Here is a 15,753-nt window from a genome sequence, read left to right as displayed (position 1 = left end):
GTTCAGGTGTATATCAGTATGTAGTGTCTCTACTTTAAAGAGTCCTCTCCTGCTGATGTTCAGGTGTATATCAGTATGTAGAGTCTCTACTTTAAAGAGTCCTCTCCTGCTGATGTTCAGGTGTATATCAGTATGTAGTGTCTCTACTTTAAAGAGTCCTCTCCTGCTGATGTTCAGGTGTATATCAGTGTGTAGAGTCTCTACTTTAAAGAGTCCTCTCCTGCTGATGTTCAGGTGTATATCAGTATGTAGCGTCTCTACTTTAAAGAGTCCTCTCCTGCTGATGTTCAGGTGTATATCAGTATGTAGAGTCTCTACTTTAAAGAGTCCTCTCCTGCTGATGTTCAGGTGTATATCAGTATGTAGTGTCTCTACTTTAAAGAGTCCTCTCCTGCTGATGTTCAGGTGTATATCAGTATGTAGAGTCTCTACTTTAAAGAGTCCTCTCCTGCTGATGTTCAGGTGTATATCAGTGTGTAGAGTCTCTACTTTAAAGAGTCCTCTCCTGCTGATGTTCAGGTGTATATCAGTATGTAGTGTCTCTACTTTAAAGAGTCCTCTCCTGCTGATGTTCAGGTGTATATCAGTATGTAGAGTCTCTACTTTAAAGAGTCCTCTCCTGCTGATGTTCAGGTGTATATCAGTATGTAGTGTCTCTACTTTAAAGAGTCCTCTCCTGCTGATGTTCAGGTGTATATCAGTATGTAGCGTCTCTACTTTAAAGAGTCCTCTCCTGCTGATGTTCAGGTGTATATCAGTATGTAGAGTCTCTACTTTAAAGAGTCCTCTCCTGCTGATGTTCAGGTGTATATCAGTATGTAGTGTCTCTACTTTAAAGAGTCCTCTCCTGCTGATGTTCAGGTGTATATCAGTATGTAGAGTCTCTACTTTAAAGAGTCCTCTCCTGCTGATGTTCAGGTGTATATCAGTATGTAGAGTCTCTACTTTAAAGAGTCCTCTCCTGCTGATGTTCAGGTGTATATCAGTATGTAGTGTCTCTACTTTAAAGAGTCCTCTCCTGCTGATGTTCAGGTGTATATCAGTATGTAGCGTCTCTACTTTAAAGAGTCCTCTCCTGCTGATGTTCAGGTGTATATCAGTATGTAGTGTCTCTACTTTAAAGAGTCCTCTCCTGCTGATGTTCAGGTGTATATCAGTATGTAGTGTCTCTACTTTAAAGAGTCCTCTCCTGCTGATGTTCAGGTGTATATCAGTATGTAGAGTCTCTACTTTAAAGAGTCCTCTCCTGCTGATGTTCAGGTGTATATCAGTATGTAGTGTCTCTACTTTAAAGAGTCCCTCTCCTGCAACACCTCTTTTCACCCTCTGTCTGAAACCAGAACCCAGTCTGCTCTGATTGGTTAGCTGGCCGGCTCTGTTGTGATTGATCAACCGTTTAGAGATGTCCCGCCCCTTAGCCTATCACGTTCAATGTAAAGTTACACTTTACGGAAGATCATCAGGTCTTCTTTAACTAAGTTTAGGTCTTAAACTTTTTGGGATGTAACCAAAAAGAAAAATAACAATCTGAGAGCTAATTTTATCCAAGAATAATAATTAGACTTTTGGTCACATTGTCTCAGGTGGCTGTTCTTCCGTAACTAAGTGAAGATCGCTAAATGTGATGTTTCTTTAAACACCTGTTACCCCTCTCACCTGGTCGTCAGAGATGGCCGCCGTGTTCTTGAAGACGATCCACTCCACCGTCTCGCTGCAGGGCGGCGTGGTCAGAGAGCCGTTGTAGATGAAGTATTTCTCCGTGGCGTTTGGCAGGAGACCTCTCGGGACAAAGGGTGAAACCTCCGCACTCTTCCCTGGACAGCAGACCAGAAAAAACATACATTAACACCACAGAAGAAGAGACAAAGAGAGAGAGAAGAAGAAACGGACGTACCGTATCTGCTCACGCTGTTGATCCCGTCTATGATGGCAGCGTAGTTCGGGTTGTCTTCGACGCTCGTCTGAGAAGAGAAAGAAACAAAATGACCGAAACGGTTTGTAATCGAAGAGTGGAAGTAAAGAGCAGCTTTAACTGGTTTACATCTTTGGAGAGCGTCCTAGTGGGTCTGGTCCAGTTTGGATTTGTACCGTTAGCATTAATAATGAATTATTTTATTTCATTATATTTTATTTATTTATTTTCTGATACGAAGCCACTATCAGTAGCCCTTGGCTTATGAAATATTATATTATTATAAGTACATTTTTACTTTATTTTCTGATGTTTTCATTTTATTTCATTTAGTTTTATTTAATTGTATTCAAACAAATACCCCTGTCATGGTATTCATCAGAGGGATCTGCGGTTGAGTAAGTATTTGTTGTTGGCAGTAAAGACTCAAAGTCATTAATGTTGGCTCCGATGAAAAGCTTCAGGGAACACAGACAGACTTTGAAGTCAGTCCAGGAACAGAGTGGGCGTGGTTCACCTGAAACCAGTCTGACAGGAGATCAGCAGAAATACATCAAACTATTCCTGAGAGTTTAAACACTGTAGGGTCCGGACGTTCAGCTGAGTCATAATGTAATAAAAATGATGCATTATTTATGTCAGATTAAAAAGTATATCATAAATAAATAAAAACACACCTTTGCTAAAATATATATACACATCAAGAATATATATTTAAAAACATTACAAAGCAAAAGACATCCCTAGTGAGGCACAAGGGTGGAAACAACACAGGTTTGAGGTTAGCACGGCACAAAAACTAAATGTACTATTTGTTTTGACTTGTTTGGTAGTTTTTTACCCACCCTGATCTACACCCAACCTGCAGCCCCACACACACACACACACACACACACACACACACACACACACACACACACACACACACACACACACACACACACACACACACACACACACACACACACACACACACACACACACACACACACACACACACACACACACACACACACACACACACACACACACACACACACACACACACACACACACACACACACACACAGCCTGCAGCGTCACATCAGACAGTTCTCTGAGTTTGGTTCCAACACGGCCTCTGTCAGTTCGAACATGCCAACACAGCCGCAGGCAACACAAGATTGAACGAAGCAAAACAAAGTAGGCTTTGCATGACGCTCGCTGCGAACCCTGGCACCGAACACGAAAACACAGATGAGAGCTCGGCAGAGATCCAGAGCCAAGATATGAATCAATCTGTTCAAACACTTACTCATGTGTTACTACAGCATAGAAGTTATACCGCTGAAGGACTGAGTCATTCCCTCAGTCTGACTTTTTACACGTTGAACAAAAAGAGTGACCCATGTGTGTAAGTACGGTCTGTATAAGCTGCAGATACTTCGGTAAATGAGCACCAACTAAAACTTCAGTCCCATGTTAAGGAAAAGCACCTTTCAGATCATGTTTATAGTCAATAGCTCTGTCAGAATATCCAAACAACAAGCCCTGAGCTGACTCCTGAAAACCCACACAGCGGGGATCAGAGATGGAAAAAGTACACCCATGGTGAAAACACACATTCACTCAAGTAGAAATACAGATACAAATACTCTGCTAGAAGATAAAGTACTGAACACACTTCTTTACTCAAGTAAAAGTTAAGGAGTATGATGTATTTAAGTCAAATCAGCCATAACTGCCAACTGTTTTATAGATGCAAACTGGAAACTGGACCCAATTGAATGTTAATAGACCATTAAAGAACTTCCATTTCAAATTAGAAGGAAAAAGCTAACCGATAAACACACTGGTTCAGGTTAGCTATCAGTTCAGTTAAGCTAATAGAGTTTGTTTAGCAAATCGATTGAATTAAAAGCAAAAAGCTAACAGAACAACCAACCTCTTTCAGGTTAGCTACCAGTAAAGTTAAGCTCAAAGAGTTTGATTAGCTAATGAATTGAATGAGCAACAAAAAGCTAACAGATATAACATCCTGATTCAGGCTAGCTATCAGTTAAGCTAAGCTAAGCTAATAGAGTTTATTTAGCTAGTAAATAGAATGATCAACAAAAAGCTAACAGTGTGGTTCAGGTTAGCTAAGCTATCGTCCTGGTTCGTGCCGCAGGTTTTCTCAAAGTTAGCTGCTTTACTTTCTACCTCTCTTAGCTCAGATGTCATGATTTAAATAGGTTTCATTTTAAGGTGCACTTTACAGTATTGAGAGACAGACAAGAAGCCTGTAAACTGATCTCAGGGTTATCAGGACAGAGGATCACCTCAAACAGCACGGCGAGCGCTGTGACTCTGCCTCCGGCCTTTATGGTGTCATCCAAAGAGTCGTAGCGATGCGCCTCATAGCAGTAGATCTGCATCTGTGGGAGAACAGAAATATGTTGAGTGGGTTTAACATGGTTAAAAAAGAGACTGTATCACAGGTGCACTGAACAGGAAAACAAAGCAGTATGATGTGTGTTTTTCTGGCCCGTTCTCCATGTTAAACTTATTGAGACGGTAGCTACAGTGTGTATACGTTTGTACGCAAGCAAGGGAAACAAAGATGTAACCCCAAATCTCTCACCTCCAGAGGGTATTTGACTCCATCCAGACTGTGTTCGGAGCCCTCAGAGGAAGCGTTGCAGCGCCCCCAGTGGAAGGTGATGCGCCCCACCTTGAACTTTGACCGGAGTCCACCTCCGCTGACGTAGAAGTCTCCATCCACCTCCACCGCCACTGAAACAGAGAAGACATGGAGGGTAAATGTACGACACTAAGGGGCGCATTCACAGGACTGCAAAGCTTTCAAAGGCCATCAATCCAGCAGTGGCTCAGTCAGTAGGGGCTTGGACTGGGAATCGTAGGGTCGCCGGTTCAAGTCCCCGAACAGACTTGCAATATGGAAAGTGGACTGCTACTTGGAGAGGTCTCAGTTCACCTCCTAGGCTCTGCTGTGGTGCCCTTGAGCAAGGCACCGGACACCTCCAATCCCCCCTCCCCATTGCTCCCCGGGCGCTGCACGGTAGCTGCCCACTGCTCCTAGTACTAGGATGGGTTAAATGCAGAGGACCAATTTCACTGTGTGTGCTCTGCTGTGTGCATGTGTGTGACAATAAAGAGGGTTTCATCCTCCCATTCTACTAAAAATGTAAACAATAAGAACTTAGTCGCAAAGCCAAGGAAGAAAAAAGCATCTTGGTGCACCTGCGCTCTTTGAACCGAGTAAAACTGTCAGTGTGATTATTTTAAGCTTGGATTTACCGTTAATTTCACACATTTAGCCATTTCCACTATTTGCTCATAACATTAGCTTGTTATTACACCGTTCCCCTGGTGCTTCCTGCTGTTTGCATGTGTTTAAATAAAGTAAAATGCATTCATTTATTGCAAAAAGTGGCTCCTCTTCTATGAAAATGACCCTCATTCAATAAACAGTCCAATCCCAAAGATAAGTGCCAACAACAACATGAAATTACCAAGTAGTGTCAAAGTATTTAAGCGCTTTTCTTAGCAGTTACTCTCATTCATGTTAAAATCTTTGGTGGAAGTTTTGAGGAATGCGTCTGTTTATTGCAGTCAATGGATGAGACACGGTTACATGAGAAAACTGAGGCTCATTTGCATTGAACAGGTACATTTTTTAAAGACAAATTCAGCTTTTTACCTTATTTCAACACGTGCAAAAAGCAAATTTAATTTAGAATGTCTTTGTCATGGTTCTGCTCATTGTGCGAAGGTTACATTTATTCTTTGCCGCATGGATATTTGCTCAAATGTATGGCTGTTTGCCCTGTGATAATATTAGGGAAGCCTAGCTGTTGTGAAACTAACCTTGAGTAGGAGCAGATATTGTCTGCAAGGGATGCAACATTTTAGCGGCATTCTTTGTGAATTCATTCCTGAATTACCAATATTTGAACTGTCTAATTAAATCATCACATGTGAATCAACTTTACCACCAACATCTACTGTATCTGCTGCCTTTACATCTTTGAAGACAACACAGCCTGACCTCCGACTGAAATAATGGTCTGTAAATGGACAGAAGATCAAAAGATGAGACCTCGACACAATACCCCGCCGACACCTTTATCGGACTGTCCAACAATGATTCAGAGGAACAAGGGGATCTTCTTCAGGTGGGTCTTTGTTTGACCCGACAAAAGGTCCCCCTCCAGGGTCCAAACCCCGTTTGATGGTGTAATAAAGGTGGAGCATTACGCAGTCCTTTCATGTTCCGTACTTTAACGTACATCTCGGCCCACCAACTCAAAAATACACCATCTATGTTGCACAGATAATACATATTTTGTCAAGGACTCTGTTGGCTTTTTATCCTTCCCACCAATTTGATCTGCATGCGGTTGGCCTCATTCATGTCCTCTTTGTTGTCCCTGTGTGTCTATTATGTTTTCTAACTTCCCCTGGAGGCACGGCAAATATTGACTCAACTTGTCACTAATTCATTCCTGTTGAAAAGTTTGTTTGCCCGGCAACAAAAGCTGTGAACGGATCCCTACGCTGTGACCATCGCATCTTTCTCTAGAGCTAAAAACCTTTAGAGTTTATGGGTGTTTGCTCATTAATGCACCAGTGTCTACAATAGTTTGGCTTATTGAGAGCAACAGTACCTGCATGGTTATGCTTTTCTAAACTTGCATCATGGCACATTTGGATAAAGCACCAGCTAAGTAAGATGTAATAGCTGGCAGTCTGTTCCTTGAACCGATGCCAAGGCCCATTTATAGGCTGATAAAAACAGGTTTAACTACTCAATCCTGCTCAGATTGTCCCCCAAACATCTCCATTAATAAAAGCCTTCGGTGCAGCTGGCGTCTGAACAGCAACTACAACAGAGCACTTCTTATTTCCGAGAGTCTCGTTGCTAAGAAGCACCAAACTCGTCTGTTTGGAGCTTTTCCCGAAAGGCGAGGCAAGATCCCTCTCTTGTCTACAATTTCACTTAACAATTACCTTGAATGCACACTGCAGGTTATTGTGTGCCACACCACTTAGAGCGGGGAAATATTCAAAAGGCTCTCAAGCCTGTCAAATGAGGAACTGGTAACTGTATCCTTGACAATAGGACACCACGTTATAAGGAAGAGGCTTAGTGTCTGTCCGCGAGAAACTGCCTTTAGAAATACAGACGGACAGTAATATAAAAAAACAGCTTGGGAAATACATGCCTTTAATGTCATAACAAAATCTAAGTATTTAGGAATTTCACTTTTACTTTATTTGTTTATCATGAAAAAAAACGTGCAACTTTTTTAACCCTAAAAATGTTAAACAGAAAAGTCTTCTGAACAGAAAAGACACAACAATCCCACCCGGGCTCCACAGACTCTGCAATACCAATAAGGGCATATATTAAACATGATGTAAGAGCTCAAGCTGAAGAGGTGTGGACCTTGTGTACTTTAACAACATTACACTGTTAGAGCAGCGTTCAGAGGAATCTCCAAACACAAACCTGACATATTATCGCTCTATAAAGCAGTGTTTTTATCATGTTAGCAACCAGCAAATCAAATCAGAGCATTCGGATTCATTAGGAGTCTTGTTTCCACTCAAAGCAAGTCTAATCTGGCTCTGTTTTTGGTCTCCACCAGCTCCTGAGGGACATATCCATCTCTCTATCTGTTAAATGCTCCACTGTGTTAACCAGCTAGTCTCTAACATGTGTCTGTATGCTTTGTAATATGCGCTGGGTGTGGATTTATTCAGCTTTTTATCTGAAAACGTAACAAGCATAGCATTGAGAGGAAACAATGCCAAGCAGAGATGCAGTTATGTTATGCAATTACCTGCAGGTTTGTAATAAAACAGTGTGATCCCATACATTTCCATCTATTATCCAAAAACACACGCAAGAATCGGCCACATTTTGTAAGAATCAGCCTGAAAGCATGATATAAATCACACTCAACCCCCCTTAGATGTTTTATAATTCCATAATAATTAGAATAAAGAACATTTATATAAATATGAATATCTATTATTAAAGTATTAATATTCTGTTATTATTTATTATAACTTAAATGTTCTTTATTTTATTTCATTCATTTGTTTTGAAATAACCACTGTAATATATAATCATCTCTAACAAAATGCATGAAAATTATTCCGGCTTTTTATTGCAAAATGCAAAAGAAGATAGGAAGTTATTTCACATTGCAGTGTGAACACAGAAGGTCCATCACTACGAGCAACCCCTTTGATGGTTAGGTATTGTATGAGTTCAGTGTTGATTAATGAGCTCTCTTACCCGTCTTTCCATCGTTCTTGATGGTGGTCCTGTCGGCCGTCAGCCTCTCCCAGCCCTCGAACCGGAGCTTCTGGTACTGCAGCTTCACCTGGGCCAGGCTCTCCTCGATGTTGATGGGAGACTGCTTGGCGTTGCTGCAGGACGGGAACTTCTTGGCCCAGTTGTTCTGATTTAAAGTTCCTGCAGGGCAAACAGAAACAAGTGTTCAGAGGAGGCTGTTGTTGCACCGATCAGGAGTTCTCTGGAAATGAATAAATAAGAGTAAGTAAGAATGAGCAACAGAAAGATGACATTGAATAAAATATTTGATATACTTTCCTGTATAGATTTAAGTGCATGTTAACGGTCTACGAAGAGTAAAATAACAAACGTTTTAAAAACAGAGTAGCATAAAATAAAAATACTCAATTAAACTACAACTAACACATTTTGCTTTCCAACACTGAACAGTACGATGAGTTTTTAGAGATACTTTAATAAGTGAATCCCACAGGATGGGAAGTACTCAGATCTTGTACTTGAGTAAAGTAGAAGTACTCAGATCTTGTACTTGAGTAAAGTAGAAGTACTCAGATCTTGTACTTGAGTAAAGTAGAAGTACTCAGGTCTTGTACTTGAGTAAAGTAGAAGTACTCAGGTCTTGTACTTGAGTAAAGTAGAAGTACTCAGGTCTTGTACTTGAGTAAAGTAGAAGTACTCAGATCTTGTACTTGAGTAAAAGTAGAAGTACTCAGGTCTTGTACTTGAGTAAAGTAGAAGTACTCAGGTCTTGTACTTGAGTAAAGTAGAAGTACTCAGATCTTGTACTTGAGTAAAGTAGAAGTACTCAGATCTTGTACTTGAGTAAAGTAGAAGTACTCAGGTCTTGTACTTGAGTAAAGTAGAAGTACTCAGATCTTGTACTTGAGTAAAGTAGAAGTACTCAGGTCTTGTACTTGAGTAAAGTAGAAGTACTCAGATCTTGTACTTGAGTAAAGTAGAAGTACTCAGATCTTGTTCTTGAGTAAAGTAGAAGTACTCAGGTCTTGTACTTGAGTAAAGTAGAAGTACTCAGGTCTTGTACTTGAGTAAAGTAGAAGTACTCAGATCTTGTACTTGAGTAAAGTAGAAGTACTCAGATCTTGTACTTGAGTAAAGTAGAAGTACTCAGGTCTTGTACTTGAGTAAAGTAGAAGTACTCAGATCTTGTACTTGAGTAAAGTAGAAGTACTCAGATCTTGTACTTGAGTAAAGTAGAAGTACTCAGCTCTTGTACTTGAGTAAAGTAGAAGTACCAGAGTGTAGGAATACTCTGTCACAGTAAAAGTATTCTAAATGTTCCTCCAGTGAAAGTAGAAAGTACTCTCCTCTAAATGTACTTAAAGTAGCGACAGTAAAAGTAGTCATTGTCTGATTGGTCCATTTCAGAATAATATCTCTGATATGTTTTATAATGATTGATCATTAAAGTGTTCTCAGAGCTGGTAAAGGTGCAGCTAGTTTGAATGGCTTTGTATACTGCAGGGTAGCTGCTGGATTTACTGCAGGTGAACTACAGTCTGATTTAAGGGAGATTATATTTACCATCATTCATCCTAATCTGCCTAGCAACTAAAGGTAGTAAATACATAGTGGAGTAAAAGTACAGCATTTGCCTCTGAGCTGTAGTGGATTAGACCACTTACAGATGTGCTATCGCTGAGCTAACAAGCTAATCACCTCCAGCTGTTCTGTGCTTTAATGGTAATATCAACTCGTATTTTTCTCTTGCAGATCTCATTAAGTCAAAGTCAAAGATTTTTTTCAAAGCTGACTTCAACTCTGAAGCCTGCAGCGTTCTGCTAACAACTCAAAACAAAGAGTTCAGACTCAGGTTTCCATCTCAAACACAAAGCACAGGCTGACATGACGGATGGAATATATACAGCGCGGTAAGTGTATAAGAGAGCCAGGAATACAAATTATCCTTCACTTCAACGACGCCTGTGTATGCATGTTATTGCACCTCAAAGTGAAGCGCACAGATGTAATCCAGCAGCTCATATCCCCGTCAGACTGATCTACAGCCTCAAGCTTTTAGCTTCACTTTTATTGCATGTGAGATTCTGCTCATATATATCAGAGAAGGACAACATCTGGATCTGATCACATCGGCTCAGAGGTTCCTGATCAAACCCAGTAGGTGTGAAGTATTACATAAAAGTTCTGGAGGGTGGTTGGTGCTCCAGGTTCAGGGGTTTTAGTGTGTATCAGGATGAATGGCAGATTTAAAGAGGCTCTTTTATGCTCATCCTCAGGTTCATATCAGTATGTAGAGTCTCTACTTTAAAGAGTCCTCTCCTGCTGATGTTCAGGTGTATATCAGTATGTAGTGTCTCTACTTTAAAGAGTCCTCTCCTGCTGATGTTCAGGTGTATATCAGTATGTAGAGTCTCTACTTTAAAGAGTCCTCTCCTGCTGATGTTCAGGTGTATATCAGTATGTAGAGTCTCTACTTTAAAGAGTCCTCTCCTGCTGATGTTCAGGTGTATATCAGTATGTAATGTCTCTACTTTAAAGAGTCCTCTCCTGCTGATGTTCAGGTGTATATCAGTATGTAGTGTCTCTAGTTTAAAGAGTCCTCTCCTGCTGATGTTCAGGTGTATATCAGTATGTAGAGTCTCTACTTTAAAGAGTCCTCTCCTGCTGATGTTCAGGTGTATATCAGTATGTAGCGTCTCTACTTTAAAGAGTCCTCTCCTGCTGATGTTCAGGTGTATATCAGTATGTTTTGGATAACGTCTGAAGAGTAAAAGATGTTATCAGATTTAAAACCCAACCCACCTGTACATGCAGCTACACGGTGCAGCTCCACCTAAAACCCCGGCTCCATCATCATCATAATTATCATCATTGCTGATTAAAACCTGTTCCCAGCTTTAGTGAAACCTTTCTCCCACTACGTTATAATGAAGTTTCGGATGTGTAAATGATGGGTTGTGTCAATGACTCTGGGAATAGATAAAAGGAGGAGCTTTAAGACTCAATCAGCGCCCACCTGTTCCCGTTCAGATGCCTTTACCTTGTTATATTAGTCAGTTACTCAGGACGTTTTTCCCCTGTAAGTGTGCAAGAGACAGATGTACCTGAGCCTTTAGGAAGCGTGTTAAAGGGTTTATTAACTTTGTTTAGTAAAGATAATTCATTTTGGTTTGGCTTCAAAATAAACTTTAAGTCCAGGGAAAATAAAACTGAAAAAAAGCCTCAATAGTTTTTTGTGTGCATGAGTTCTTGTTTAATGCAGTTCTAAATGAATACATGTATTGGTGTTTCTAAAAGCACTTGAAGGAATACGTTTGATCATAAAAAATAAAAGATGTACATAAGAAATAAATTAAATACTAAATAAATCAGATTAAATGACAGATAATAATCTATATTTGCTCCCTGTGCCCTAACTTTGCTTAATTGCACCAAAAGTAAATGTTACCTTTCTGGTCACACGGTTTGGTACAGTTGTCTGGACGGGACAGACACACGGAGAAAGGTACTGAACTCTTCTGAACATGGTAGGTAGGTATTTGTAACCACTGCAACCACCGGACTCTGAGGGTAACTGGTTCTTCTAGAACTAGATAAGACGTTAAAGCCCTGGCAGAGGCAAACGGCTTTGGTTTTATATTTGATTTCATTACATTACACTGCTACTGTGTAAAGGGAACACTGCTGATGAAAAGCTTTTAAGAACTACTTTACTCAAGAACAAGACTTTTTCCTTCAGCAGAAAGAAGCCAGATGTTCCTCGTAATGATGCAGATGTTTGCAGCTGTTGTGCTAGTTACTGTACTGTTGTTCGCACAGCTGCTGTGTGTGTGTGTGCAGGTAGTCCAGCGGTCACATGACTCTCTGTCTGCCCTCTGATTGGCTGTTAAGAGCTTTTTCCACCAGAGGACAAAGAGCCAGAACCAGGTCAGAGAGGATTCTGGGTCAGGGCGAACATTAGCATGTCAATGGAGAACACTCACTCTCACACACACTCTCTCACACACACACTCACACTGGCGGTAAACAAACCCTGATCCTAAAACCAAGGAGGAGACAATTCTTAACTGGTGCTGATATGAGTCAGCGTTTTATCCCTTCCTGTCCCCTCGTCTGGAAGTCAATGGTTTTCAAATGTGTTTTTGGTTGTTATCCTGAAATAATGTCAGTGGTAAACACCGAAGAGATGTTAACGTTTATATATTTTATTGATTTCATGATTTACTGATTTAAAAATAGTCTGCTTGCTGTGTGTGGAGATAACCAGTACTTCCATTGCAACAATCTGCCTGAGTACAGATCTACAGAAGTAACAAAGACAGTAGAAAACCATAATTGAATAATCATAACTCGGTAAACTCATTTTGTTTTGTCTGGACCAAGCATACGTTATTCTCTCACTGCAAGAATGGATCCCTTTAGCCTATAAGCTTCAGTAAATACCATGGAGCTACATTCTTCCTGTCACTCGTCACCAGGTGTTTGTGAGGGTTGAGAAACAAAAACGAAACAAAGTCAAACCCGCTGACAGGATGCTGTTCCAGTGTTCGTGACACGCAGGTGAAAGACAAAGTAATCTGTTGTTCGCGGAGCTTTGAACCATCTGTTTAATGATTCCTCTAATGTGACTCACCTGCGTACGACCAGTCGATGTCCTCTGAGAACTTGCGTTGATTCCTGTATGCGTATCCTTCAGCTGCAAGAAACACAAAGAGAGAAATGGTCATTTAAAAGTGTTTACATGGAGGATTTAGTGTGTGACTGATCATCTGTTAGACTGAGTTGGAAATCTAAAAACACAACGAAACACACTTTAAGCTTTCCATCAGCGCACAGACACAGGCTTCACTCAGCGAGTCCTCTACAACAAAGTGACTTTTTGCTTCCTATAAACCTTTTTCCAATCCCAGCTCTTACAAACGAATAGTTCCCCCTTTGTTTTATTGATAAAATATACCTTTCCCTCCTTATAACTGGCTGTTTTATCAGACTGCATTGGGGGAGGTATATATAGTGTACCCTACAGGTGGGTCCAAGAGCAGGAGAAAGACATCTGGTCCAGACTTTTTCCTGGACTGATTGGTCTTTGGATAAGGATACATGTAAACACAACAATCTTCAAAAATGACTTTGGTTAACGGCAGAGAAAACGATGGGCAAACAAACTCTGATTCTATTCCTGCATGACGCTTCTCGGGACCTTAATTACGGAGTCATTAGTAGGGAAATGACGGGAAATTAAGGGAGAAAGAGAATACATTATGCTGGACAAAGAGTATGTAATGACTGAAAGGTGTGGTGTAGGCTCCACAACCAACTAAACAAACCAATCTGTGACGAGCAATCAGACAAAATTCAACAGTCATTTTTCTGCACAATATCCAAGACCTTATTCTCAGCATACGTCTGTCTCCCTCCCTCCCTCCCTCCCTCCCTCCCTCCCTCCCTCCCTCCCTCCCTCCCTCCCTACCGTCCTTCCTTCCTACACTTCCTCGTGACCTTGCAGACTTTCCCTCCGAATCTCCTGATGTGTATAATGAGATGCTCGGCGGTGAGATGTCAAGAGGCGACATCATTAACCCGAGCGGCTGTCCGGGCATCTGTCACGTTAATGAAGTGGAGTCGGGGGCCTGAGGGGCCGTTAGGGAACGACACCTCATTACCATAACAGAGCGCCGAGGGCCCGCCGGGGAAACAAAGAGCAGAGGTCACGTGACACGCAGAGGAAACAGAGTGACGCCACGAGGTGTGGGTTTACAAGAAGTCACAATATTGAGAAAAATGTGGGGAATTTGTTGATGGAACTTCACCTCAAAGTGAACCGGATTGATGCATTTTATAGCGGCTGTTGTTTCTCCAATTACTGTAGCAGATCAGAGGTTTTAAAGGTGGGTTTTTCTAGCTGTACAGATATAACTTGAGGCAGTTTATAAGCTTTCAGATCCCTATGAAGACTCAAAATACTTCATAGGACTTTTGAACGCAGTAAAGTCAACATTAAAACCAAAGTATCATGCATCCCTCACACCGACCAAAATACCAATAAGAGTTTCAAACGTCTAACTCAGAAATCCCTCCCGTGCGTGGAGAACATTCTTCCCAAACGACATGTCTTGACTGCTCTGTTTGAGGTGGGTTCAGTCTCAGTCTGCAGTAAATTAGGAGATGAGGTCTCCTGCTGGGGGGGGTTATTCCCTCTGAGATACATCGCTCTAATCCAGGATTACATGTTTGACAGTCTGCAGAGGGAAGAGGTCGCCTGCACGGAGATCATCAAACAGGAAGTAAAGTTCTCCTGGTTTCCAGTGATCTGCTTTAAAACCAGCTGCTTTAGATTAAGAGTTTATGGGTAAAGAGGAGATCGCAATCACATTAAAAAATTTGCATCTGATTGGGTTCTAAAACTTCCTGCAGGGTGGATGTTACCGTCCTGCAGCGGGAGCAGATGGTAGGACTTTCTACGTGGTTAAAATCAAAAGATACAGGTCTTTCCACGACTAAAGAAGATGATCATTTGGCCGCTATGGATACAAGTCTATGGATGAGGCAGTTGGTACTTGTGCTGAGTCTTAAAATGTAAAAAAGGTGCCAAAGCAAACCTAAAAATCAAGATATTTAAACCGTAGAAGATCAGATAATATAGAGGATTTACATTGAACATCATGGGATATGATTCAAAGCTCAGAATCTTCTGAAAAGGACAAAAACTTGGATCCTATTTTCTCATATTTTTGTCTCTAAGTAAATAATCGAATGCCTAACATGCTCTTAATCCTGCTGTAGCTCTGTGGTCTTGCTGTCTTTGTTGTGATTGGTCCATCGCTTAGAGGTGTCCCGCCCCTTTGCCTATCACGTTCAATGTGTGGGAGCGCTAGCCAATAGAAGCGTGAGTGTTGAATAGTGATGTCACCATGTCCTAGAAGTACACGAAGGAATCCAATAGTGGCGTTTCTCTGAGGGAACACAGGGATTTCAGCCTTTGCAGACCCTTTACATGCACTAAAACATATAGAACACACCACAGGAGAGGGAAGCATTAATAAGGCCTCTTTAAAAGATGAAATGGTGGCTTGTAGAGGAGCAGGAAAAATAGTTTAACTCAACTGTGTGCATTAATCCAAAGGAGAAATCCCATTGGCTTTTTGTGGAGGGAACCAGGGAGACGCTGCCTTCAGGGTCCGATGCAGAGAAACAACATCACGGCACCGTTTCTTTTTTTGAGTGGATAAAGCTTTTTCTAGTTCCATTGCTTAAGTAGAGCATCACATCCTTTTGATTTTGTCTCAAATGTAGACGGGTTACTCCCTAAATCTAAAAGAGGGTTTAAATGTAGAGACATTAAACTCCAGCTGTGAAGACTCTAAACTGAAAATGAGTGAGGAGTAAAAAGAGTGACAGAGCACCAAAGTGGAACTACACCTCCCGATGACCATACATAGAAACAAATGTGGTTTGCTGCGACACATTCCAGCTGGTTGGCTTCCAAAGGCAGCGGTAAAGAAGCAATCAGGAGGAGGTGACATCGTGTTTCTGCTCCTGATGTTTTATTTCC

General features: G+C 41.2%; 1 protein-coding gene across 5 annotated transcripts in view; it reads right to left on the bottom strand.

Moving 5' to 3' along the window:
- Positions 1-15,753, bottom strand: part of ptprz1a (protein tyrosine phosphatase receptor type Z1a) — a 77,554-nt gene that overhangs the window by 35,060 nt on the left and 26,741 nt on the right. For all 5 annotated transcript variants that reach the window (XM_063907959.1, XM_063907968.1, XM_063907977.1 and 2 more), the window contains exons 2-7: positions 12,835-12,897; positions 8,202-8,381; positions 4,515-4,666; positions 4,213-4,308; positions 1,895-1,961; positions 1,657-1,814 (exon numbers count right to left, since the gene is read on the bottom strand). In XM_063907959.1, coding sequence (XP_063764029.1) covers positions 1,657-1,814; positions 1,895-1,961; positions 4,213-4,308; positions 4,515-4,666; positions 8,202-8,381; positions 12,835-12,897 — 716 coding nt within the window. The remainder of the gene's footprint in view (positions 1-1,656; positions 1,815-1,894; positions 1,962-4,212; positions 4,309-4,514; positions 4,667-8,201; positions 8,382-12,834; positions 12,898-15,753) is intronic.

Source organism: Eleginops maclovinus, chromosome 2 (genome assembly GCF_036324505.1).
Source record: "Eleginops maclovinus isolate JMC-PN-2008 ecotype Puerto Natales chromosome 2, JC_Emac_rtc_rv5, whole genome shotgun sequence".
Classification (NCBI taxonomy): Eukaryota; Metazoa; Chordata; class Actinopteri; order Perciformes; family Eleginopidae; genus Eleginops; species Eleginops maclovinus.
The sequence above is the reverse complement of the archived record's forward strand: the minus strand, read 5'-3'. Positions and strand labels throughout refer to the sequence as shown.